Source organism: Hypanus sabinus, chromosome 2 (assembly GCF_030144855.1).
Source record: "Hypanus sabinus isolate sHypSab1 chromosome 2, sHypSab1.hap1, whole genome shotgun sequence".
In the NCBI taxonomy this organism is placed as follows: Eukaryota; Metazoa; Chordata; class Chondrichthyes; order Myliobatiformes; family Dasyatidae; genus Hypanus; species Hypanus sabinus.
The window spans coordinates 16,846,473-16,872,330 of record NC_082707.1 but is presented as its reverse complement, the minus strand read 5'-3'; the positions used below and the strand labels follow the sequence as shown (position 1 = coordinate 16,872,330).

The window sequence follows — 25,858 nt, the reverse complement described above, 5'->3', positions numbered from 1 at the left end:
GTGTAATCTTTTGATGTCTGTTATTCTTCTTCCTCCTTCTGTCCTAGGTAATGTTAATGTTCGAGTGCGTAAGGTGCTTTATAAAATTTGTTATTTCAGTTGTTATTTTTCTTTGTAAATTTTCCACATTGGTTTCAGACCAAGATATTGTGCCAAAAATATGTTAATAACAGTGTAGCGAAATTGTTTATTGCCTCTGTTATATTTTTGCTATTGAGCTCAGTTTAGCAGATTTTCTTAAGCCTTGAAGTAAATTCTGTCAAAATTTTCACTTTATCACACTATGATCTATTTTCTCTGTTGATACCCAGATACATGTATGTTTTATATTCATTCATACATTATTATTATTACAAAGTTGAAAAATCTTAAAAAATATATGAGAGAATTTGCATAAAGTTGGATTTCCATATGTAACCTGGGACCCCCACCCCCGGGCTGGTATATGCCTTTACTGAAAAGTATCGTTTAAGGAATTACTTGCTGCTGCCAATTGTCTGACTGTGATCAATGTTCTGGTACAATTTTTCATCATTATCTTTAGGGAATTGATTCTTGGACTAGGTGTTAAATTGGAATCCAAACAGGTTTATAATTGTCACATATTAAAGGAGAATTATTTCGCTCTGTGTTCAGTTCCATTTGGTTGGTGAGCCTGGAAGTAGGAGAATTGGAATTGGTTTATTATTGTCAAATGTGCTGAGTTACAGTGAAAAGTCATAGCACAGAAACAGGCCCTTCGGCCCATTTAGTCTGTACCAAGCCAATAACCTCCCTAGTCCAATCGACCTACACCTGGATCACAGTCCTTCACACTCCTCCCATCAATGTACATATCCAAGCTTCTCTTAAACGTTTAAATCTAACATGCATCCACTACTTGCACTGGCAGCTTGTTCCACACTCTCTCCACCCTCAGAGTGAAGAAGATCCCCTATCTGTTCATCCAGATCAGATCATTAGACATTGATGTAGAACATAGCTGGAAAAAAGTTTCACCAGCAACAGAGTGCAGTGCAGGTAGCCAGAATGCCGGTCATTATGAGATCAGTTATGGTGGTGAAAAATTGGAGCTGGGACTGAAGTTGAGGGAGATACTTCTAGACACTGACAATGCTAGAATGTTCAAAGGGTCTTCAATAACTGATACTTAATACATAAAGGTTGGCTTTATTTGTCACCTATTTAGTACTGTGCAAAAAATCTTAGGCACATGTGTATCTAGGGTGCCTAAGACTTTTCCACAATATTGTAGTAATTTTATGAATTACACTTTACTGCTGCTGCAAAAAAATTCATGACATATGTGAATGATGATAATCCTGATTCTGTTTTGGGACTCTATTGTGGACTGAGAGTTGGGGCAGGGAGAGGGGAATCATGGTTGGGAAAGGGGGAAGAGAGAGGGGAGGGGTTGGGAAGCAACGAGAGACATTCTGTAATGATCTATAAACAATCTATAAATTGTTTGGAATCAAATGACCTTATCTGCTGTCTCAGGGCTCTGTGTGTCTGTATTTGTACCATACCCCTGCCTCTGGCACCCCATCTCTGCCACCTGTCTGTGGTGAACTACATATACCTGTCTGGACACGCCCCCTGCTGACTGCTCCTGTGACTCCTCCCACAGACCCCTGTATAAAGGCGATCAAGGCCTGAGCCCGGCCTCTCAGTCTCCAGGATGTAGTATGGTGGTCACTCACTGCTTGTTCCTTCTTCCAGTCAATAAAAGCCGATATCTCGCCTTTACATCTCAGAGTGAGTTATTGATGGTGCATCACTGTCCCAAACGCCTCCTGCAGTCCTCCACCCTCACCACTCTCAACATCCTTTTCTTTTGCCTGAATTACAACACACCCGCGCACCCACCTCTCTCAGTGTAAAAACACCTCTGCCATGCTCCCTAATCATTCCTCCAATTGGTTTAAAGTTATGCCCACGTGTATGCCTCAGGGAAAAAAGGTGCTGATTGTCCACATATATCTGTGCCTCTTATCATCTTGGACATCTCTAGCACGTCACCTCTCATCTTTCTTTGCTCCAAAGAGAAAAACCCCAGCTCGCTCACCATATCCTCATAAAACATGCTCTCCACTCCATGTTGACAAATACAGTCTCTGCTCCACGTTGACAAAGACTGTGGCTGCATCTGTGTCTTTGAGCAAGGCACTGAACCACACATTGCTCTGCGATGACACCGGTGCCAAGCTGTATGGGTCCTCATGCCCTTCCCTTGGACAACATCGGTGGCCTGGAGCGGGGAGACTTGCAGCTTGGGCAGCTTGGTCTTCCATTAAAAAAAACCTTGCCCAGGCTTGTGCCCTGGAAACTTTTCAAGGTGCAAATCCATGGTCTATCAAGACTAACGGAGGCCTACATACATATATACACCTAAGACTGTTGCACAGTGTGTACAGCATAGCATCGGAATATACAGTGAAATGTGTCATGTTTTTTGCATTAACAACCAACATATTCCAGTCGATGTACTGGTGGCAGCACACAAGAGGCCAAAATGATCTCCCCAGAGCTTACTCATCAACATTAGGATAGATTTACCAGGATGATGTCTGAAATAGAGAGCATGGTTTATGAGGATATGGTGAGCATTTTTCCTGGGGCATACAAGTGGGCATAACTTTAAACTGATTGGAGGAATGATTAGGGAGCATGGCAGAGGTAGATATTTTACAAAGAGAGAGGTGGGTGTGTGGAACACACTGCTGTGTGTAGTGGTAGAGACAGATACATTAAGGACATTTAATAGATTCTTAAACACGTGGATGAAAAAGGAGGTCTATTTGGAATGGAAAGGATAGATTGATCTTGGAGTGAGTTAAAGGTTGGCCCAGCGTTGTGGGCCAAAGCACCTGTACTGCTCTATTAACTGAATTCAAATTCAAGTTGATTGTGATGCAATGGTACAAATGTATACAGCTAAATGAAACATTATTCCTCTGGGGCCAGTGTGGAAACAGTACATACATTCACACACAGCACATATAGTGATGATAGCACATACAGTCACCAGTTAGTATCACAAGTCCCTGAGTGGCCTGGTCTGAAGGTTGATGAGGCATGGGATGTTGTCCTGGAGCCATGTCTCTGTAAAATAAGACCTCAGCAGTTCCTCATCTCATGCTGAGTCAGTTGCAGACAGAAGTAATCCAGTTTGTTTCCAGGGAGCGAATACTGGAGAGCAGTATCAGCAGAAATGGATGATGTACATTGACTTTTGTTACACAAGCTTTGTAATAGATTATGTGGAAAGGAGTCAGGCCACAGACACTATCTCATTGGGCAGCAGGATAAACTAACTGGACTGAATGTCCTCCTCTGTTTCCTGACTTCCTCCCTCTGAACTGGACACCCTCTCTTTATCCACAGGCTATTTTTGAAGTGATATCATCGGAGCACTCCTACATGCTGAGCCTGGAGATCCTAATCCGGATGTTTAAGAATTCAGAAGCGCTGAACTTAACCATGACCAAGACCGAGAGGCACCACCTGTTTTCTAACATCGTTGACGTGCACAAGTCCAGCAGCAAGTGAGTCGCACTTTCCATAGTCCCCTTCCTCAGTGGCTTCTGTTTGGTGACACCCTTCCTCCTCGAGGAAGTTGTCTTCTGTTGTACATCTGTGTAAATGATGTTGGAATCCCTGTTGAACTGCACTGGGTGGAAAGATTTGTGGTAAAACTGGGTCAATGTCAGTAATTGGTTTATTGTGATAACGTGGCGAGATACAGTAAAAAGCTTCTGCAGGCCACCCATGAGGATCATTTCAAAACATAAATACATCAGAGTGGCACAAAGGGTAGGGAACAGATCAGAAACAGATTTTATTATCACTGGTGTGAAATTTGTCCTTTGAAGACCATAAGACAGAGGAGCAGATTTATGCCATTCAGCCCATCAAATCTGCTGCACCATTCCATTATGGCTAATTTACTATCCCTCTGAATCCCATTCTCCTGCCTTCTCCCTGTAACTTTTTATGTCCTATCTAATCAAGAATTTATTAACCTCTGCTTTAAATATACATGGTGACTTGGCCTCCATAGATGTCTGGGGAATAAATTCCACAGATTCATCACCCTCTGGCTAAAGAAATTCCACCTCATCTCTGTTCCAAATGGACAGCCCTCTACACTGAGGCTGTGCCCTCTGTTCCTAGATTCCCCCACTATAGGAAATATCTTCTCCATATCCACTCTATCTAGACCTTTCAATATTCGATAGGTTTCAATGAGATCTCCCCTCATTCTTCTAAACTCCTACAAAGGCCCAGACTCATCAAATGCTTCTCATTACTTAACCATTTCATTCCCTGGATTGTTCTCGTGAATGTCCGTTGGACTTCCTCCTCTGGCTAAAGAAATTCCTCCTTGTTTGTTGTTTAATAGCATTGGGTATGAGAGTTGCAAACTCATTTTCACTGTATCGGTGCATGACAAATTGTTCTATGCAATGACAATAAAGATATTTCAATTTCGATTTCAACTTCACTTATCTCTGCTCTTGGCAGTAGTACAGAGCAAAGGTATCAAATTACTGTAATTTACAAAGATTAAAGTGCAAGTAAAGAAATGATTTTCATGGACAATTCAGTAATTTGATGGCAGCGGTTTCAGAATCACCTAGTGTGTGTCTTCGGGCTCCTGTACCTCTTCGGTACTGTGATGAGAAGATGGCACGTTCCAGATTGTGAGGGTCCTTAGTGCTGGATGCTGTCTTCTTGAGGCTCCGCAGACATACTTTATTGATCCTGAGGGAAATTGGGTTTCATTACAGCCGCACCAAGAATAGTGAAGAAATATAGCAATATAAAACCAGAAATAATTAGATAATAAGTTAATCATGCCAAGTGGAAATAAGTCCAGGACCAGCCTATTGGCTCAGGGTGTCTGACACTCCGAGGGAGGAGTTGTAAAGTTTGATGGCCACAGGTAGGAATGACTTCCTATGACGCTCAGTGTTACATCTCGCTGGAATGAGTCTCTGGCTGAATGTACTCCTGTGCTTAACCAGTACATTATGGAGTGGATGGGAGTCATTGGGAGTCATTGTCCAAGATGGCATCCTCTTTTCAGACTCCACCATCAAAGAGTCCAGTTCCACCCCCACAACATCACTGTCCTTACGAATGAGTTTGTTGATTCTGTTGTGTCTGCTACCCTCAGCCTGCTGCCCCAGCACACAACAGCAAATATGATAGCACTAGCCACCACAGACTCGTAGAACACCCTCAGCATCGTCCGGCTGATGTTAAAAGACCTCAGACTCCTCAGGAAGTAGAGATGGCTCTGACCCTTCTTTTAGACAGCCTCAGTGTTCTTTGACCAGTCCAGTTTATTGTCAGTTCGTATCCCCAGGTATTTGTAATCCTCCACCATGTCCACACTGACCCCTTGGATGGAATCAGGGGTCACCGGTGCCTTAGCCCTCCTCAGGCCCTCCACCAGCTGCTTCGTCTTTTTCACATTGAGCTGCAGATGATTCTGCCCCTGATAGAGCTGTCTAAGTTTACAACCTGTTGTGAACTCTTGGAGCTGGCTAGGGTGCAACCAGTCAGAATCCTCTCCTCCACACATCTATAGTGATTTGTAAGAGTCTTTGGTGACATAGCAAATCTCCTGAAACTCCTAAATCAGAATACCTGGAATAGACACTTAATGACCACTTTATTAGGTACAGGAGTATATGTTTGTGGTCTTCTGCAACTTCCACTTCAAGTTTTGACATGTTGTATATTCAGATATACTCTTCTGCACACCACAGTTGTAACGTGTGGTTATTTGAGTTACTGTCAGCCTGAACCAGTCTGTCCATTCACCTCTGACCTCTCTCATTAACAAGGCGTTTTCACACAGAGAACTGCCACTCACTGGATGTTTTTGCACTATTCTCTGTAAACTCTAGAGAGTATGTGTGTGAAAATCCTATCAGCAGTTTCTGAGATACTCAAACCACCCCACTTGGCACCAACAATCATTCCACGGTCAAAGTCACTTAGATCTCATTTCTTCCCCATTCTGATGTTTGGTCTGAACAACAACAGAACCTGCTGTCCACATGTTTATGAATTGCGTTGCTGCCACGTGATTGGCTGATTAGGAGTACATGGGCACCTTGTAAGGTGGTCACTGAGTGTAATGTTACAGTTGCTGAGCAGAGTGCAGAGAAGAGATCCATTCAAGAGTTTATGGACTGTCCACAAAAAAAAAGTGCTGCTAAAGAGATGGTGCTAACACCTTTTGTATGTCCTTCTATTTCTTGGAGATTTGCCAAGCTGCCTTTGCTGGAACCTGGAACAAGATTGGAAATGATTTATTGGTGTCACATGTACTGAGATATGGTGAACAGTTTGTCTTGCACACTGTTCAAACAGATCAGACCATTACGTAGTGCATTGAGGTAGAGCAATTTAAAACTGTATAAAGTGTAACAGCTAGAGAAAGTGCAGTTCAGGTAAACAGTAAGGTGCCAGATCATAATGAGTTAGATTATGAAATTACAAGGGATCTATTTAATAGTCTTTTGACAGCTGTCCATGAGCCTGTTGGGACGATCTCATTGAAAGCTGTCTAATGTTGAGAGGCCTCTCTAGGATGGATGTGGAGAGGATGTTTCCTATAGTGGAGGAGTGTAAGAGCAGGGGACACAGCATCAGAATTGTGGGACGTCCATCTAGAATGGAGATGAGGAGAATTTCTTTAACCAGAGAGTGGTGACTCTGTGAAATTCTCTGCCACATGTGGCTGTGGAGCCAAGTCATTGGGTATATTTAAGGCAGAGGTTGATAGGTTCTTGATTAGTTAGGGCATGAAAGGTTATAGGGAGAAGGTAGGAGAATGGTATTGAGAGGGAACTGGATCAGCCATGATGAAATGACGGAGCAGACTCGAGAGTCCAAGTGGCCTAATTCTGCACCTATATCTTAAGTCTTCTGGTACTTGCTTAAAGGTTTTGTACCTTCTGCCTGGTGAAAGAGGGGGAAAGAGAGAAGCTCCAGGGTGGGTTGGGTATTTGATTCTTTGGGCTGTTTTACTGAGGTATTGAGAAGTACCGACAGAATGCACAAGAGGGGAGGCTGCTGTTAATAAGCTTTGGAAAAACTCAGCAGGTCATGCAGCATCCATGGAGGTGAAGGGATGGTCAAAGTTTCAGCCCAGGAGCCTGCATCAGGATGTGAGCTGTTCTTGCCACTTATGTGTTGACTCTTCCAGTTTTCCATTGGACCTATAGTTTGGAGTGAACTAGATGGGCCTTAGGGCCTGTTTCTGTGCTGCTGTGCTGTTCAACTGTATGACTCGATCCATATGAAAAGTATCTTAATTTTCATTGGGTGGCATGTTCGCAAAGCAGTTAGTGTGACCAGTGTTCAATTCCCACTGCACTCTGTAAGTAGCTTGTATGTTTTACCTGTGACTGCATGGATTTCCTCCAGGTGCTGTGGTTTCCTCCCACATTCTAAAAGACATACGAGTTAGTTGTGGGCATGCTACATTGGCACTGGAAGCGGGGCCACACTTATGGACTACTGCCAGCACATCTCGTTCTAAGCTCATCATTGATACAAGTGACTCGTTTCACGATATGCTTCGATGTACATGTCACAATTGAAGTTTTTGTGCTTTATCTTTAAAAGCTTCTTTTCAGAATGTTCCTTCATATTGCTTTGTGCAGAAAACTATTATACTTGTTCTAGAGAGCAGTGTGCTTACGATAGAATTTATTTACCCCTTTCATTTGCAGCCAGATTATCCCAAGGGCCAGCAGAGGGATTGTCAGTTAACAGCAACCTTTACACAAATTTACACAAAGATCCTAGGGCAGATGGCCAAGGCTTGCTTGACAATACAGTAGACAGACAATATCTAATTACCAGAGTTGAAATGTCTAGTGTGGTGAGATGGAGATACGTCTTTACCAAAGGAGGTGTAGGGCGCTCCTTCCCTCTGCTCCCCTGCAGGTCACCCTTGGCCAAGGTGTAGCAGCTGCGTAGCCCCTTGATCAGGATCATGTGAACCCATGGGAGCAGGTGGTAGACGGTCGTATGAGTAATTGGTGCATATCACAAGACCTGTTTATATGACCACTGCCACTAGGCAGACAATCTCTGAAGAGTATTTATAATGGCTGAGGTCACTGCCCAGAAGAAGCAATGTTAAACCACTTCTGTAGAAAAATTTGCCCAGAACAATCATGGTCAAAAGATCATGATCACCTACATCCTACGACACGGCACATAATGATAATGATGCTGATGAATTTTCCGATACCAGAGAGCATGCATTTAAGGTGAGAGGGGTAAGTTCAAAGGAGATGTAAAGAGTGAGTATTTTACACAGAGATTGGTGGGTTCCTGGAATGTGCTGCCGGGGGTGGTAGTAGACATACAGTACATACGTTAGAGACGTAGACTTTTAATAGACGTTTAGATAGGCACTTCAATGTGAGGGAAATGGAAGGATATGGACATCGTGAAGCCAGAAGAGGTTAGTTTAGTTGGCCATTTGATTACTAATTTAACTGGTTCAGCACATCATTGCGGGCCGAAGGGCCTGCTCCTGAGCTGTACTGTTCCATGTTCTAACAGACAGAAGAGACTCTGCAGATGCTGGAAATCTTGAGTAGCACACAGAAAGCGCTGGAGAACCCGGAAGGTTTGGTGCTGCCTGACCTGTTGATTTCCTCCAGCATCTTGTGTGCTAACTTCACAAGTTAGTTTCTATACTGTCCTAGAGGATAAGTAATTCCTAGAGCAATGCAGCACAGAAATAGGTCCTTCAGCCCAATTAGTCCAAGCTGTCCAGGACTCCCAGCTACGCTGATTGCATTTGCCCTTGTTTGGCTCATGTCTCTTGAAACCAGGGGTTCCCAGCCTGGGGTCCATGGGCCTCTTGGGTGATGTCATAGATGGTAAGACTTTATGGCATAAAAAAGGTTTGGAACACCTGCTGTAAACCTGGCCTATCCCTGTGCCTGTTTTTTAGATGTTGTCATAGTATCTGCCTCAATCACTTCCCCCGGCAGCTTGTTCCATATGCTGACCACTGTCTGGGTGAAAACCCTGTCTCTCTCCTCTCACCTTAAACCTTATCTTGGTAAAAATAAAGATTTAAAGATTGCCATGTGTACATCAGAACATCGAGTGAAATGCCTCATTTTGCATCAACAAGTGCTTTCTGAGGATATGCTACAGTCATTTCAAAGTTACACCGTGCATTTGGTGCCAACACAGCTTGCCCATAATTTATTAACCCTTATTGACCCACATGTAACCGGAGCACCCAGAGAAAGCTCATGCGGTCACAGAGAGAACGTACAAACTTAGAGACAGCTTTGGGAATTGAACACGGGTCGATGGTGCTGTAAAGTGTTCTGCCCCACGCCTGGGAAACAGACTGCCATATCTATGATGCTTCGTCTTTTTGTAAGATCACCCTCCCCCCCTTCTCCTGCACCCCAGTATTTCTTTCAGCATTCTAGGAAAGACAGAACCTCTCAGCGAGGCAGATGCACAAGCCTGGTTGGAGATGGATAGATTTGGACTGAAGGGTTTATGGGAAAATGGGATGTTGGGTCAACCACACTCCTGTTGTAAGGTGAGACAGGTGACAACAAATTTCACAACATACGCCACATGTACTGTGGAGCACATTCTAACTGGTTGCATCACTGTTTGTTATGGAGGAGCCACTGAACAGGATTGGAAAAAGCTGCTGAAAGTTGTAAACTCAGCCAGCTCCATCATGGGCATAGCGTTCCCAGCATCGAGGACATCTTCAAAAGACGATGCTTCAATAAAACAGCATCTGTCCTTAAGGAACCCCGTTACCCAGAGTATGCTGGCTTTTCATTGCTATCATCAGGGAGGAGGTACAGAAGCCTGAAGACTCACACTGAATGTTTCAGGAACAACTTACTTCCCTCCACAGTCTTTCTGTACTAATTAACTAATTTAATTATGTATTGCAAAACAACAAATTTCATGATATTTGCCAGTGCTATTGAACCCAATTCTGATTCTGAAAGGCTTTATTAAATTCAAGAAGGTAACTTTAAGTGATTGTTCAACATTACCTCAGTCTGGGAACAGAGCCAGGCATTTGTTTGTTTACTATCTGCTCGTTACCTCATCAATAATCCCCTGACAGTTTCGCTGATGTGAATGGCCTTGATTACAATGTTCCTCTTGTACTCGTTCTTGTGGTCCTGGGGAATGAATGGGAGTGAGGCCGTCAGATATATCCTAAATGATTACTGTGGGAAAGAAAGGGTTCTATCTCCAGTAGCATAAAGAAGGAAATTATTCCATCCAGGGCAACACAGACAGAAAGCTGGAGGAGCTCAGCAGGTCAGGCAGCATCAATGGAAATAAACTAATCATTGACATTTTGGACCGAGACCCTTCTTCAAGACTGGGCTAGGATTCCATTCTATCAAGAGCCCCTTTAAAATCCAGCTTCCAACTAACTTCCAAATTTGTCACTCCCTGCTCATGCAGCTGTTTTGAGGATGGATTGTAGGGCCAATATGATCAGGGAAAAAATATCTTACAGTAAATCATTGACAGAATGGACAGCAACTGTACATCTTTTCCAAAATTAAATACGTTTCCAACGACCAGCAATTCAATCCTTCTTGTTTAGCCATTCAATTAAATCATAGCTCATTTGGAGTCTTCAAAGTTCAAAGTAAATTTATCGTCAAAGTACATGTATATATGTTCATTTTCCTGCTGACATTCACAGTAACTGCAAAGGAACACAATAGAATCAATGAAAAGTGACACACAAAGACAAACAGAAAAATGACAAACCACGCAAATATAAATTAAAAAAAATGATTTGTTAATTAATTTAAAAAACACATTTAGACTCCCTGAAAGTGAGTTGAGAGGTTGTGGAATCAGTTCAGTGTTGAGGTGAGTGAAGTTATCCATGCTGGCTCAGGAGTCTGTTGATTGAAGGGTATTAACTGTTCCTGAAACTTGTGGTGTGGGGATCTTGGCTGCTATCCCTCTCCCTTTGCTAATTTCCAAGTTTAACGAAAGTAAGTCTTAGGAAAGGAGTGTAACCTTAAGCAGTTGTTCTCCGTAGCAAATTCCAGTCAACCTCAGATTTGAAGTTTTCAAATGCAAGCAGGGTTCAGACCATGCTGAGCATTGTGAGCAGTCTTGGGACCCTTTACAAAGAAATGGTGTGCTGGTGTTGGAAGTTCACACGAATGATTGTGGGAGCGAAAGGGTTAGTGTATGACGAGCTTTTGATGGCTCTGGCCCTGTACTTGCTGGCCACTTGGAAAAATGAGGGGAGGGTCTCACTGAAACCTATCGAATATTGAGAGGCCTGGATAGAGTGGACGTGGAGAAGATGTTTCCTCTTGTGAGGGAGTCTAGGTCCAGAGGGCACAGCCTCAGTAAAGAGGGATGTCCCTTTAGAACAGAGATGAGGAGGAATTTGAGCCGGAGGTAGCGAATCTGTGCAATTCATTGCCACAGATGTCTGTGAACAGCAAGTCATTGTGCGTATTTAAAGTGGTGGTTGATAGCTTCTTGATTAGTAAGGGAGTCAGGAGGTTTTGGGAGGTTGGGAGGCAGGAGGGGGGTTGAGGGGTATAATACATCAGCCATGATGGAATGGTGAAACAGACTCAATGGGCTGAATGGCCTAATTCTGCTCCTACGTCTCATGGATAAGATCACTCATCACCACCGTCTCGAGGACAATTAATAACTACTAATAAATGTAGGCTTCATCAGTGAGCCCAGCATCACGTTGTGAATCCCAAACAGATCTTCACGTGAGCCCAGCATCACATTGTGAATCCCAAACAGATCTTCACGTGAGCCCAGCATCACATTGTGAATCCCAAACAGATCTTCGCCAGTGAGCCCAGCATCACATTGTGAATCCCAAACAGATCTTCACGTGAGCCCAGCATCACATTGTGAATCCCAAACAGATCTTCACCAGTGAGCCCAGCATCACATTGTGAATCCCAAACAGATCTTCGCCAGTGAGCCCAGCATCACATTGTGAATCCCAAACAGATCTTCACGTGAGCCCAGCATCACATTGTGAATCCCAAACAGATCTTCGCCAGTGAGCCCAACAACAAATTGTGAATCCCAAACAGATCTTCATCAGTGAGCCCAGCATCACATTGTGAATCCCAAACAGATCTTCGCCAGTGAGCCCAGCATCACATTGTGAATCCCAAACAGATCTTCGCCAGTGAGCCCAACAACAAATTGTGAATCCCAAACAGATCTTCGCCAGTGAGCCCAGCATCAAATTGTGAATCCCAAACAGATCTTCACGTGAGCCCAGCATCACATTGTGAATCCCAAACAGATCTTCGCCAGTGAGCCCAGCATCACATTGTGAATCCCAAACAGATCTTCACCAGTGAGCCCAACAACACATTGTGAATCCCAAACAGATCTTCACGTGAGCCCAGCATCACATTGTGAATCCCAAACAGATCTTCACCAGTGAGCCCAGCATCAAATTGTGAATCCCAAACAGATCTTCACGTGAGCCCAGCATCACATTGTGAATCCCAAACAGATCTTCACCAGTGAGCCCAGCATCACATTGTGAATCCCAAACAGATCTTCACCAGTGAGCCCAGCATCACATTGTGAATCCCAAACAGATCTTCACCAGTGAGCCCAGCATCACATTGTGAATCCCAAACAGATCTTCGCCAGTGAGCCCAGCATCACATTGTGAATCCCAAACAGATCTTCACGTGAGCCCAGCATCACATTGTGAATCCCAAACAGATCTTCACCAGTGAGCCCAGCATCACATTGTGAATCCCAAACAGATCTTCGCCAGTGAGCCCAGCATCACATTGTGAATCCCAAACAGATCTTCGCCAGTGAGCCCAGCATCACATTGTGAATCCCAAACAGATCTTCACCAGTGAGCCCAACATCACATTGTGAATCCCAAACAGATCTTCGCCAGTGAGCCCAGCATCACATTGTGAATCCCAAACAGATCTTCACCAGTGAGCCCAGCATCACATTGTGAATCCCAAACAGATCTTCACCAGTGAGCCCAGCATCACATTGTGAATCCCAAACAGATCTTCACCAGTGAGCCCAGCATCACATTGTGAATCCCAAACAGATCTTCACCAGTGAGCCCAGCATCACATTGTGAATCCCAAACAGATCTTCGCCAGTGAGCCCAGCATCACATTGTGAATCCCAAACAGATCTTCACGTGAGCCCAGCATCACATTGTGAATCCCAAACAGATCTTCGCCAGTGAGCCCAGCATCACATTGTGAATCCCAAACAGATCTTCGCCAGTGAGCCCAACAACAAATTGTGAATCCCAAACAGATCTTCACGTGAGCCCAGCATCACATTGTGAATCCCAAACAGATCTTCACGTGAGCCCAGCATCACATTGTGAATCCCAAACAGATCTTCACGTGAGCCCAGCATCACATTGTGAATCCCAAACAGATCTTCACGTGAGCCCAGCATCACATTGTGAATCCCAAACAGATCTTCGCCAGTGAGCCCAGCATCACATTGTGAATCCCAAACAGATCTTCACCAGTGAGCCCAGCATCACATTGTGAATCCCAAACAGATCTTCACCAGTGAGCCCAGCATCACATTGTGAATCCCAAACAGATCTTCGCCAGTGAGCCCAGCATCACATTGTGAATCCCAAACAGATCTTCGCCAGTGAGCCCAGCATCACATTGTGAATCCCAAACAGATCTTCACCAGTGAGCCCAGCATCACATTGTGAATCCCAAACAGATCTTCACCAGTGAGCCCAGCATCACATTGTGAATCCCAAACAGATCTTCGCCAGTGAGCCCAGCATCACATTGTGAATCCCAAACAGATCTTCACCAGTGAGCCCAGCATCACATTGTGAATCCCAAACAGATCTTCACCAGTGAGCCCAGCATCACATTGTGAATCCCAAACAGATCTTCGCCAGTGAGCCCAGCATCACATTGTGAATCCCAAACAGATCTTCACCAGTGAGCCCAGCATCACATTGTGAATCCCAAACAGATCTTCACCAGTGAGCCCAGCATCACATTGTGAATCCCAAACAGATCTTCACCAGTGAGCCCAGCATCACATTGTGAATCCCAAACAGATCTTCACCAGTGAGCCCAGCATCACATTGTGAATCCCAAACGGATCTTCACGTGAGCCCAGCATCACATTGTGAATCCCAAACAGATCTTCACCAGTGAGCCCAGCATCACATTGTGAATCCCAAACAGATCTTCGCCAGTGAGCCCAGCATCACATTGTGAATCCCAAACAGATCTTCACCAGTGAGCCCAGCATCACATTGTGAATACCAAACAGATCTTCACCAGTGAGCCCAGCATCACATTGTGAATCCCAAACAGATCTTCGCCAGTGAGCCCAGCATCACATTGTGAATCCCAAACAGATCTTCACCAGTGAGCCCAGCATCACATTGTGAATCCCAAACAGATCTTCACGTGAGCCCAGCATCACATTGTGAATCCCAAACAGATCTTCACCAGTGAGCCCAGCATCACATTGTGAATCCCAAACAGATCTTCGCCAGTGAGCCCAGCATCACATTGTGAATCCCAAACAGATCTTCACCAGTGAGCCCAACAACACATTGTGAATCCCAAACAGATCTTCGCCAGTGAGCCCAGCATCACATTGTGAATCCCAAACAGATCTTCACGTGAGCCCAGCATCACATTGTGAATCCCAAACAGATCTTCACCAGTGAGCCCAGCATCACATTGTGAATCCCAAACAGATCTTCGCCAGTGAGCCCAGCATCACATTGTGAATCCCAAACAGATCTTCACGTGAGCCCAGCATCACATTGTGAATCCCAAACAGATCTTCACGTGAGCCCAGCATCACATTGTGAATCCCAAACAGATCTTCGCCAGTGAGCCCAGCATCACATTGTGAATCCCAAACAGATCTTCACCAGTGAGCCCAACAACACATTGTGAATCCCAAACAGATCTTCGCCAGTGAGCCCAGCATCACATTGTGAATCCCAAACAGATCTTCACCAGTGAGCCCAGCATCACATTGTGAATACCAAACAGATCTTCACCAGTGAGCCCAGCATCACATTGTGAATCCCAAACAGATCTTCGCCAGTGAGCCCAGCATCACATTGTGAATCCCAAACAGATCGTCACCAGTGAGCCCAGCATCACATTGTGAATACCAAACAGATCTTCACCAGTGAGCCCAGCATCACATTGTGAATCCCAAACAGATCTTCACGTGAGCCCAGCATCACATTGTGAATCCCAAACAGATCTTCGCCAGTGAGCCCAGCATCACATTGTGAATCCCAAACAGATCTTCACCAGTGAGCCCAGCATCAAATTGTGAATCCCAAACAGATCTTCACGTGAGCCCAGCATCACATTGTGAATCCCAAACAGATCTTCACGTGAGCCCAGCATCACATTGTGAATCCCAAACAGATCTTCACCAGTGAGCCCAACAACAAATTGTGAATCCCAAACGGATCTTCACCAGTGAGCCCAGCATCACATTGTGAATACCAAACAGATCTTCACCAGTGAGCCCAGCATCACATTGTGAATCCCAAACAGATCTTCACCAGTGAGCCCAGCATCACATTGTGAATCCCAAACGGATCTTCACCAGTGAGCCCAGCATCACATTGTGAATCCCAAACGGATCTTCACGTGAGCCCAGCATCACATTGTGAATCCCAAACAGATCTTCACCAGTGAGCCCAGCATCACATTGTGAATCCCAAACAGATCTTCACCAGTGAGCCCAGCATCACATTGTGAATCCCAAACAGATCTTCACCAGTGAGCCCAGCATCACATTGTGAATCCCAAACAGATCTTCACCAGTGAGCCCAGCATCACATTGTGAATCCCAAACGGATCTTCACGTGAGCCCAGCATCACATTGTGAATCCCAAACAGATCTTCACCAGTGAGCCCAGCATCACATTGTGAATCCCAAACAGATCTTCACCAGTGAGCCCAGCATCACATTGTGAATCCCAAACAGATCTTCACCAGTGAGCCCAGCATCACATTGTGAATCCCAAACAGATCTTCGCCAGTGAGCCCAGCATCACATTGTGAATCCCAAACAGATCTTCACGTGAGCCCAGCATCACATTGTGAATCCCAAACAGATCTTCGCCAGTGAGCCCAGCATCACATTGTGAATCCCAAACAGATCTTCGCCAGTGAGCCCAACAACAAATTGTGAATCCCAAACAGATCTTCACGTGAGCCCAGCATCACATTGTGAATCCCAAACAGATCTTCACGTGAGCCCAGCATCACATTGTGAATCCCAAACAGATCTTCACGTGAGCCCAGCATCACATTGTGAATCCCAAACAGATCTTCACGTGAGCCCAGCATCACATTGTGAATCCCAAACAGATCTTCGCCAGTGAGCCCAGCATCACATTGTGAATCCCAAACAGATCTTCACCAGTGAGCCCAGCATCACATTGTGAATCCCAAACAGATCTTCACCAGTGAGCCCAGCATCACATTGTGAATCCCAAACAGATCTTCGCCAGTGAGCCCAGCATCACATTGTGAATCCCAAACAGATCTTCGCCAGTGAGCCCAGCATCACATTGTGAATCCCAAACAGATCTTCACCAGTGAGCCCAGCATCACATTGTGAATCCCAAACAGATCTTCACCAGTGAGCCCAGCATCACATTGTGAATCCCAAACAGATCTTCGCCAGTGAGCCCAGCATCACATTGTGAATCCCAAACAGATCTTCACCAGTGAGCCCAGCATCACACTGTGAATCCCAAACAGATCTTCACCAGTGAGCCCAGCATCACATTGTGAATCCCAAACAGATCTTCGCCAGTGAGCCCAGCATCACATTGTGAATCCCAAACAGATCTTCACCAGTGAGCCCAGCATCACATTGTGAATCCCAAACAGATCTTCACCAGTGAGCCCAGCATCACATTGTGAATCCCAAACAGATCTTCACCAGTGAGCCCAGCATCACATTGTGAATCCCAAACAGATCTTCACCAGTGAGCCCAGCATCACATTGTGAATCCCAAACGGATCTTCACGTGAGCCCAGCATCACATTGTGAATCCCAAACAGATCTTCACCAGTGAGCCCAGCATCACATTGTGAATCCCAAACAGATCTTCGCCAGTGAGCCCAGCATCACATTGTGAATCCCAAACAGATCTTCACCAGTGAGCCCAGCATCACATTGTGAATACCAAACAGATCTTCACCAGTGAGCCCAGCATCACATTGTGAATCCCAAACAGATCTTCGCCAGTGAGCCCAGCATCACATTGTGAATCCCAAACAGATCTTCACCAGTGAGCCCAGCATCACATTGTGAATCCCAAACAGATCTTCACGTGAGCCCAGCATCACATTGTGAATCCCAAACAGATCTTCACCAGTGAGCCCAGCATCACATTGTGAATCCCAAACAGATCTTCGCCAGTGAGCCCAGCATCACATTGTGAATCCCAAACAGATCTTCACCAGTGAGCCCAACAACACATTGTGAATCCCAAACAGATCTTCGCCAGTGAGCCCAGCATCACATTGTGAATCCCAAACAGATCTTCACGTGAGCCCAGCATCACATTGTGAATCCCAAACAGATCTTCGCCAGTGAGCCCAGCATCACATTGTGAATCCCAAACAGATCTTCACCAGTGAGCCCAACAACACATTGTGAATCCCAAACAGATCTTCGCCAGTGAGCCCAGCATCACATTGTGAATCCCAAACAGATCTTCACCAGTGAGCCCAGCATCACATTGTGAATACCAAACAGATCTTCACCAGTGAGCCCAGCATCACATTGTGAATCCCAAACAGATCTTCGCCAGTGAGCCCAGCATCACATTGTGAATCCCAAACAGATCGTCACCAGTGAGCCCAGCATCACATTGTGAATACCAAACAGATCTTCACCAGTGAGCCCAGCATCACATTGTGAATCCCAAACAGATCTTCACGTGAGCCCAGCATCACATTGTGAATCCCAAACAGATCTTCGCCAGTGAGCCCAGCATCACATTGTGAATCCCAAACAGATCTTCACCAGTGAGCCCAGCATCAAATTGTGAATCCCAAACAGATCTTCACGTGAGCCCAGCATCACATTGTGAATCCCAAACAGATCTTCACGTGAGCCCAGCATCACATTGTGAATCCCAAACAGATCTTCACCAGTGAGCCCAACAACAAATTGTGAATCCCAAACGGATCTTCACCAGTGAGCCCAGCATCACATTGTGAATACCAAACAGATCTTCACCAGTGAGCCCAGCATCACATTGTGAATCCCAAACAGATCTTCACCAGTGAGCCCAGCATCACATTGTGAATCCCAAACGGATCTTCACCAGTGAGCCCAGCATCACATTGTGAATCCCAAACGGATCTTCACGTGAGCCCAGCATCACATTGTGAATCCCAAACAGATCTTCACCAGTGAGCCCAGCATCACATTGTGAATCCCAAACAGATCTTCACCAGTGAGCCCAGCATCACATTGTGAATCCCAAACAGATCTTCACCAGTGAGCCCAGCATCACATTGTGAATCCCAAACAGATCTTCACCAGTGAGCCCAGCATCACATTGTGAATCCCAAACGGATCTTCACGTGAGCCCAGCATCACATTGTGAATCCCAAACAGATCTTCACCAGTGAGCCCAGCATCACATTGTGAATCCCAAACAGATCTTCACGTGAGCCCAGCATCACATTGTGAATCCCAAACAGATCTTCACCAGTGAGCCCAACATCACATTGTGAATCCCAAACAGATCTTCGCCAGTGAGCCCAGCATCACATTGTGAATCCCAAACAGATCTTCACCAGTGAGCCCAGCATCACATTGTGAATCCCAAACAGATCTTCGCCAGTGAGCCCAGCATCACATTGTGAATCCCAAACAGATCTTCACCAGTGAGCCCAACAACACATTGTGAATCCCAAACAGATCTTCGCCAGTGAGCCCAGCATCACATTGTGAATCCCAAACAGATCTTCGCCAGTGAGCCCAGCATCACATTGTGAATCCCAAACAGATCTTCACCAGTGAGCCCAGCATCACATTGTGAATCCCAAACAGATCTTCGCCAGTGAGCCCAGCATCACATTGTGAATCCCAAACAGATCTTCACCAGTGAGCCCAGCATCACATTGTGAATCCCAAACAGATCTTCGCCAGTGAGCCCAGCATCACATTGTGAATCCCAAACAGATCTTCACCAGTGAGCCCAGCATCACATTGTGAATCCCAAACAGATCTTCACCAGTGAGCCCAGCATCACATTGTGAATACCAAACAGATCTTCACCAGTGAGCCCAGCATCACATTGTGAATCCCAAACAGATCTTCACGTGAGCCCAGCATCACATTGTGAATCCCAAACAGATCTTCACCAGTGAGCCCAGCATCACATTGTGAATCCCAAACAGATCTTCACGTGAGCCCAGCATCACATTGTGAATCCCAAACAGATCTTCGCCAGTGAGCCCAGCATCACATTGTGAATCCCAAACAGATCTTCACGTGAGCCCAGCATCACATTGTGAATCCCAAACAGATCTTCACGTGAGCCCAGCATCACATTGTGAATCCCAAACAGATCTTCACCAGTGAGCCCAACAACAAATTGTGAATCCCAAACAGATCTTCGCCAGTGAGCCCAGCATCACATTGTGAATCCCAAACAGATCTTCACCAGTGAGCCCAGCATCACATTGTGAATCCCAAACAGATCTTCACCAGTGAGCCCAGCATCACATTGTGAATCCCAAACGGATCTTCACGTGAGCCCAGCATCACATTGTGAATCCCAAACAGATCTTCACGTGAGCCCAGCATCACATTGTGAATCCCAAACAGATCTTCGCCAGTGAGCCCAGCATCACATTGTGAATCCCAAACAGATCTTCACGTGAGCCCAGCATCACATTGTGAATCCCAAACAGATCTTCACGTGAGCCCAGCATCACATTGTGAATCCCAAACAGATCTTCGCCAGTGAGCCCAGCATCACATTGTGAATCCCAAACAGATCTTCGCCAGTGAGCCCAGCATCACATTGTGAATCCCAAACAGATCTTTGCCAGTGAGCCCAACAACAAATTGTGAATCCCAAACAGATCTTCACGTGAGCCCAGCATCACATTGTGAATCCCAAACAGATCTTCGCCAGTGAGCCCAGCATCACATTGTGAATCCCAAACAGATCTTCACGTGAGCCCAGCATCACATTGTGAATACCAAACAGATCTTCACCAGTGAGCCCAGCATCACATTGTGAATCCCAAACAGATCTTCACCAGTGAGCCCAGCATCACATTGTGAATACCAAACAGATCTTCACCAGTGAGCCCAGCATCAAATTGTGAATCCCAAACAGATCTTCGCCAGTGAGCCCAGCATCACATTGTGAATACCAAACAGATCTTCACCAGTGAGCCCAGCATCAAATTGTGAATACCAAACAGATCTTCACCAGTGAGCCCAGCATCAAATTGTGAATCCCAAACAGATCTTCGCCAGTGAGCCCAGCATCACATTGTGAATCCCAAACAGATCTTCACCAGTGAGCCCAGCATCACATTGTGAATCCCAAACAGATCTTCACCAGTGAGCCCAGCATCACATTGTGAATACCAAACAGATCTTCACCAGTGAGCCCAGCATCAAATTGTGAATCCCAAACAGATCTTCACCAGTGAGCCCAGCATCACATTGTGAATCCCAAACAGATCTTCACCAGTGAGCCCAGCATCACATTGTGAATCCCAAACAGATCTTCACCAGTGAGCCCAGCATCACATTGTGAATCCCAAACAGATCTTCGCCAGTGAGCCCAGCATCACATTGTGAATCCCAAACAGATCTTCACCAGTGAGCCCAGCATCACATTGTGAATCCCAAACAGATCTTCACGTGAGCCCAGCATCACATTGTGAATCCCAAACAGATCTTCGCCAGTGAGCCCAGCATCACATTGTGAATCCCAAACAGATCTTCACGTGAGCCCAGCATCACATTGTGAATCCCAAACAGATCTTCACCAGTGAGCCCAGCATCACATTGTGAATCCCAAACAGATCTTCGCCAGTGAGCCCAGCATCACATTGTGAATCCCAAACAGATCTTCACCAGTGAGCCCAGCATCACATTGTGAATCCCAAACAGATCTTCACGTGAGCCCAGCATCACATTGTGAATCCCAAACAGATCTTCACCAGTGAGCCCAGCATCACATTGTGAATACCAAACAGATCTTCACCAGTGAGCCCAGCATCACATTGTGAATCCCAAACAGATCTTCACGTGAGCCCAGCATCACATTGTGAATCCCAAACAGATCTTCACCAGTGAGCCCAGCATCACATTGTGAATCCCAAACAGATCTTCACGTGAGCCCAGCATCACATTGTGAATCCCAAACAGATCTTCACCAGTGAGCCCAGCATCACATTGTGAATACCAAACAGATCTTCACCAGTGAGCCCAGCATCACATTGTGAATCCCAAACAGATCTTCACGTGAGCCCAGCATCACATTGTGAATCCCAAACAGATCTTCACGTGAGCCCAGCATCACATTGTGAATCCCAAACAGATCTTCACGTGAGCCCAGCATCACATTGTGAATACCTAGTAGATCTTTGGCAGGAGTTTTGCTCTTTCAGTGCTCTTGCACTTTCTGACTCCACCATTCAATGAATTGCCCTGTTTCATTCCTGCCTCCATGTTTGTTCTGGACTCTGAAATGGAAATGATAAATGTTCTTTATCACCTCCATTTATTGATCTGTGTTTCTATAGACCTTATCAACTCCGATGCAGAGAATTGAAAGAATCTGTAAATGGTTGGGTCTCCTTCACTCCATCCGCACACAGCAGGGTTTCTTGGTGGCCAACCATTTAATTTTCTATCCCCATTCCTGTTGCAACATGTCAGTCCGTGCCCTTCCCTCCTGCCACGATGAGGCCACTCTCAGGTTGGAGCACCAACTCCTCATATTCTGGCTGGGTATCCTCCAGTCTGATGGCATAAATGTCAATTTCTCTCACTCTAACTTGCAGTAATTTTACCACCTTTCCCTTACCTCTTCTTCAATTCTTCATGTACATATGCTTCCCTCTTACCACTTCTCCACACCTGCCTATCACATCCCCTTGGTGCCCCTCTTCCTGCCATTTTACCCCACAGTCCATTCTCCCCTCCTATCAGATTCCTCCATCTCTAGCCATTAACCTTTTCCATTTAACAGTTCCCAGCTTTTACTTCATTTACCACTCCCTACCCACCTGGCTTCACCTATTACCTTCAAGCTATTAGCTTGAACACGCTTCACCTTCTTGTCCTGACTTCTTCCCCCTTCCTTTCAGTCATAAAGAATAGTCTCGGCCCAAAACATCCAATGTTTATTCCCCTTCATAGATGCTGCCTGACCTGCTGAGTTCCTCCAGCATTTTTGTGCATGTTGCATGGGGTTATAGACCCAGCCAGTTCCATGACAGGCAGTAACTCAAGGACACCTGCAAGTGGTGGTGTCTCAGAAAGCCTGCTTCCATCATGGAGGACCCTCACCATCTGGGGAATCGTCTCTTTCTTATTGCTACAATCGAGGAGGAGGTATAGGAGCTTGAACACACACACTTAATGTTTTAGGTACAGCCTGTTCCCTTCCGCCTCCAGATTTCTAAATGGTCCATGTATGGTAGGGTAGTGTTTAGTGCAGTGTTTTATGGTACCGGCGACCTGGGCTCAATTCCTGCCCCTGTTTGTAAGAAATTTATACATTCCCCCTGTGGCTGCGTGGGTTTCCTCCGGGTGCTCTGGTTTCCTCCCACAGACCCAAGACATGCTGGTTGGTAGGTTAATTGGTCATTCTAAATTGTCCCGTGATTAGGCTCGGATTAAATGAAAGGCTGCTTGGTGCTGTGGCTCAAAGGGGCAGCAGGGCTTATTATGCGCTCTTCCTCAATAAGTTAACCAAAGAAACCCAAGAACATTAACTCACTATCTCTCTTTCACACTTCTTTTTTATATATTTTTATTGTAACTCGTGGAAATTTTTGTTACTATTTGGTTGTCACTGGTAGCTTGGAAAATAATCTTTATAATAATAAGCACACAGAAAATAAAATACTTTGAGAGATTTCATATATTGATTACTTGTATCCAAACATAATGGTGATACCAAAGTTCTGATGAAGGGTCTCGGTCCAAAACATCGACTGTTTATTCCTTTTCATACCTGCCGAGTTCCGCCAACATTTTGTGTGTGTTGCTTTAGATCTCCAACATCTGCAAAATCCCTTGTGTTTTTGACCTGCAAGTACCGTTGTTTATGCAGTATAATTTATATGTGCAGAAAGGATTTATGTGGATGTGGCCAGGACTAGAGATTTGTTTATTTGTTATGTGTTCTTCGCAATATACAGTGAAATGTGTCATTTGTGTCAACAACCAACGCAGTTGAGGGTGTGCTGAGGGCAGCCTGCAAGTGTCACCTCACAATCTGGTGCCAAAGGGCCTGAGTGTTAGGGACGGGTTGGACAGGCTATGTCCTTGTACCTTAGGAGGTAGGAGAATGAGAGGCGACCTTAAACAGGTTATAAAATTGTGAGCGGCAGAGATAAGGTAACAGTCTTTTTCCCCAGAGTAGCGGAGCTAAAAACTAGGGGGCATAGATTTAGGATAAGAGGGGAGAAGTTTAAAAGGGTCCTGAAGGGCGGTGAGAATATGGAATGAGCTGCCAGAGCATGTGGTCAATGCAGATATAATTGTATCATTTTAAACAGCACTTTGATTGGTAGCTGCAGTCACCATCGCTAACAGTGAGGCTGATCAACATCTCCACCCACTGACCCATCCTACCACCACTACTTTATCATTTCCTGTCAGTCACCTTGTATACTGAGTGTCACTTTATGTGTGTGTGTGTATGTATGTATGTATATACACACGCGCGCGCACACACACACACACACACACACACAGGTGTAAAATCTTTCTTTTGTATTTATATTCATTGTGATTTTTATTTTTATTATTGTGTTCTTTATTTTATTATGTTTTCTTTTCGTTCTGCATCAGATCTGGACCTTTACACTTGTGTACGGTAATTGACATGAAACAATTTTGGATCTTGAAATAAGGGCAAGGCTATAAGGGACGTGGGTAGAACACTGGAAATTGGGATGGGCCAGCTGGGTGTCATGGTTAGTATGAATTCATTGGGCCGCAGGGTCTATATCCATCATGTATTGCTGTATGATCATGGATGAATGATTTTTATGTCTCCCACTGTACTGCTACAAACAATTTAATGACACGTGCTCACTGGTCACTTTGTGAAGTACCTCCTGTACCTAATAAAGTGGCGACTGAGTGTACATTCTTGGTCTTCAGCTGCTGTGGCCCGTCCACTTCAGGGTTTGATGTTGTGCATTCAGAGATGCTCTTCTGCACACCATTGTCGTGCCCTGTGGTTATTTGAGTTACTGTCACCTTCCTGTCTGTCAGCTTCAACCAGTCTGGCCATTCTCCTCTGACCTCTAGTCAGAAAAAGTAATTTTCACCACAGATCTGCTGTTGATTATATTTTTTTGTTTGTTTTATACTATTCTCTATAAACTCTAGAGACTATTGTGTGCAAAAGTCCCAAGAGATCAGCATTTCTGAGATACTCAAACCACCCCATCTGGCACCAATACTCATTCCACAATTAAAACCACTTAGTTCACATTTCTTCCCCATTCTTATGTTTGGTCTGAACACAATTAAACCTCTTGACTCTGCATGCTTTTATGCATTGAGTTGCTACCACACGATTGGCTGATTAGATACTTACTTTAATGAACAAATGTTCAGGTGTACCTAATAATGTGGCTGCCGAGCTTATATCAGTGATAATAAATACAGTTCTGATTCGTCATCTCTATTTTAAAGCATTCTTTTGTTCTCATTGGTTTGATTTAAATTTATTAAGAATTGCATTCCTCAGCAGCGGTATTGCTATAGACTTTTCTATAATCATTAACGTGATGTAGAATTCACTTTGTAGCTTTTGACCTTTCACTTTGTTATCTTTCCCAGTAATAGTCTGCAAATAAACTCAAAGGCTCTTGTCATTGTTGTCTCTCAGATAAGCTTCAAACTGTGATTCCAGAGTAACACATACAAAACTGGAGGAACTCAGACTGTGATTCTGTGTCTCATTCCTGGTCAACTGTTTCCAACTCTGAAAGCAGTAGTTGAACAGAATCATAGTTGATTTATGAGAGGAAAATCAGGATAGATTAATGTTCAGGAATCCTGCTAGGTTGTGCCTCATTGAAAAACTCTCCAGGGAATCGGTGGATGTGGTCTACATGCATGTTACCTCCTGCGCCTTGAATTATATGTCATTAACTTCTTATAGTATAATATTGTGGTTTATGTGTTGTGTGATGTATGTTGTGTGGGTGCACTGTGGTCTGGAGGAATGTTTGTTGTAAATATGTACCATCAGATGATACAAAACCTGAATTTGTACAGGTATTTGGACTTCTTAGCCGGCTGTCGTCAAAATCCAGGATAGGTGGTAAACAATGTTAGTGCACGCGCAGCTAAGGGTAGCGTACAGGTACGGATTGATAACAAGATAGTTGACAGAAATAATGAGAGTCCTTGTCAGGTTAGCAGACTGTGGCTGGCAGGCCATTCGGCCCATTGATTCTGCTCCACCATTCCATTATGTCTGATTGATTTTCCCTCTCAACTCTATTCTCCTGCCTTCTCCCCA

At 44.9% G+C, this 25,858-nt stretch overlaps 1 protein-coding gene across 3 annotated transcripts in view; it reads left to right on the top strand.

Annotated features, from left to right (window-relative positions):
- LOC132406609 (rho guanine nucleotide exchange factor 26-like) overlaps positions 1–25,858 on the top strand; it is a 218,438-nt gene that overhangs the window by 99,644 nt on the left and 92,936 nt on the right. For all 3 annotated transcript variants that reach the window (XM_059992420.1, XM_059992427.1, XM_059992432.1), the window contains one exon: positions 3,388–3,548. In XM_059992420.1, coding sequence (XP_059848403.1) covers positions 3,388–3,548 — 161 coding nt within the window. The remainder of the gene's footprint in view (positions 1–3,387; positions 3,549–25,858) is intronic.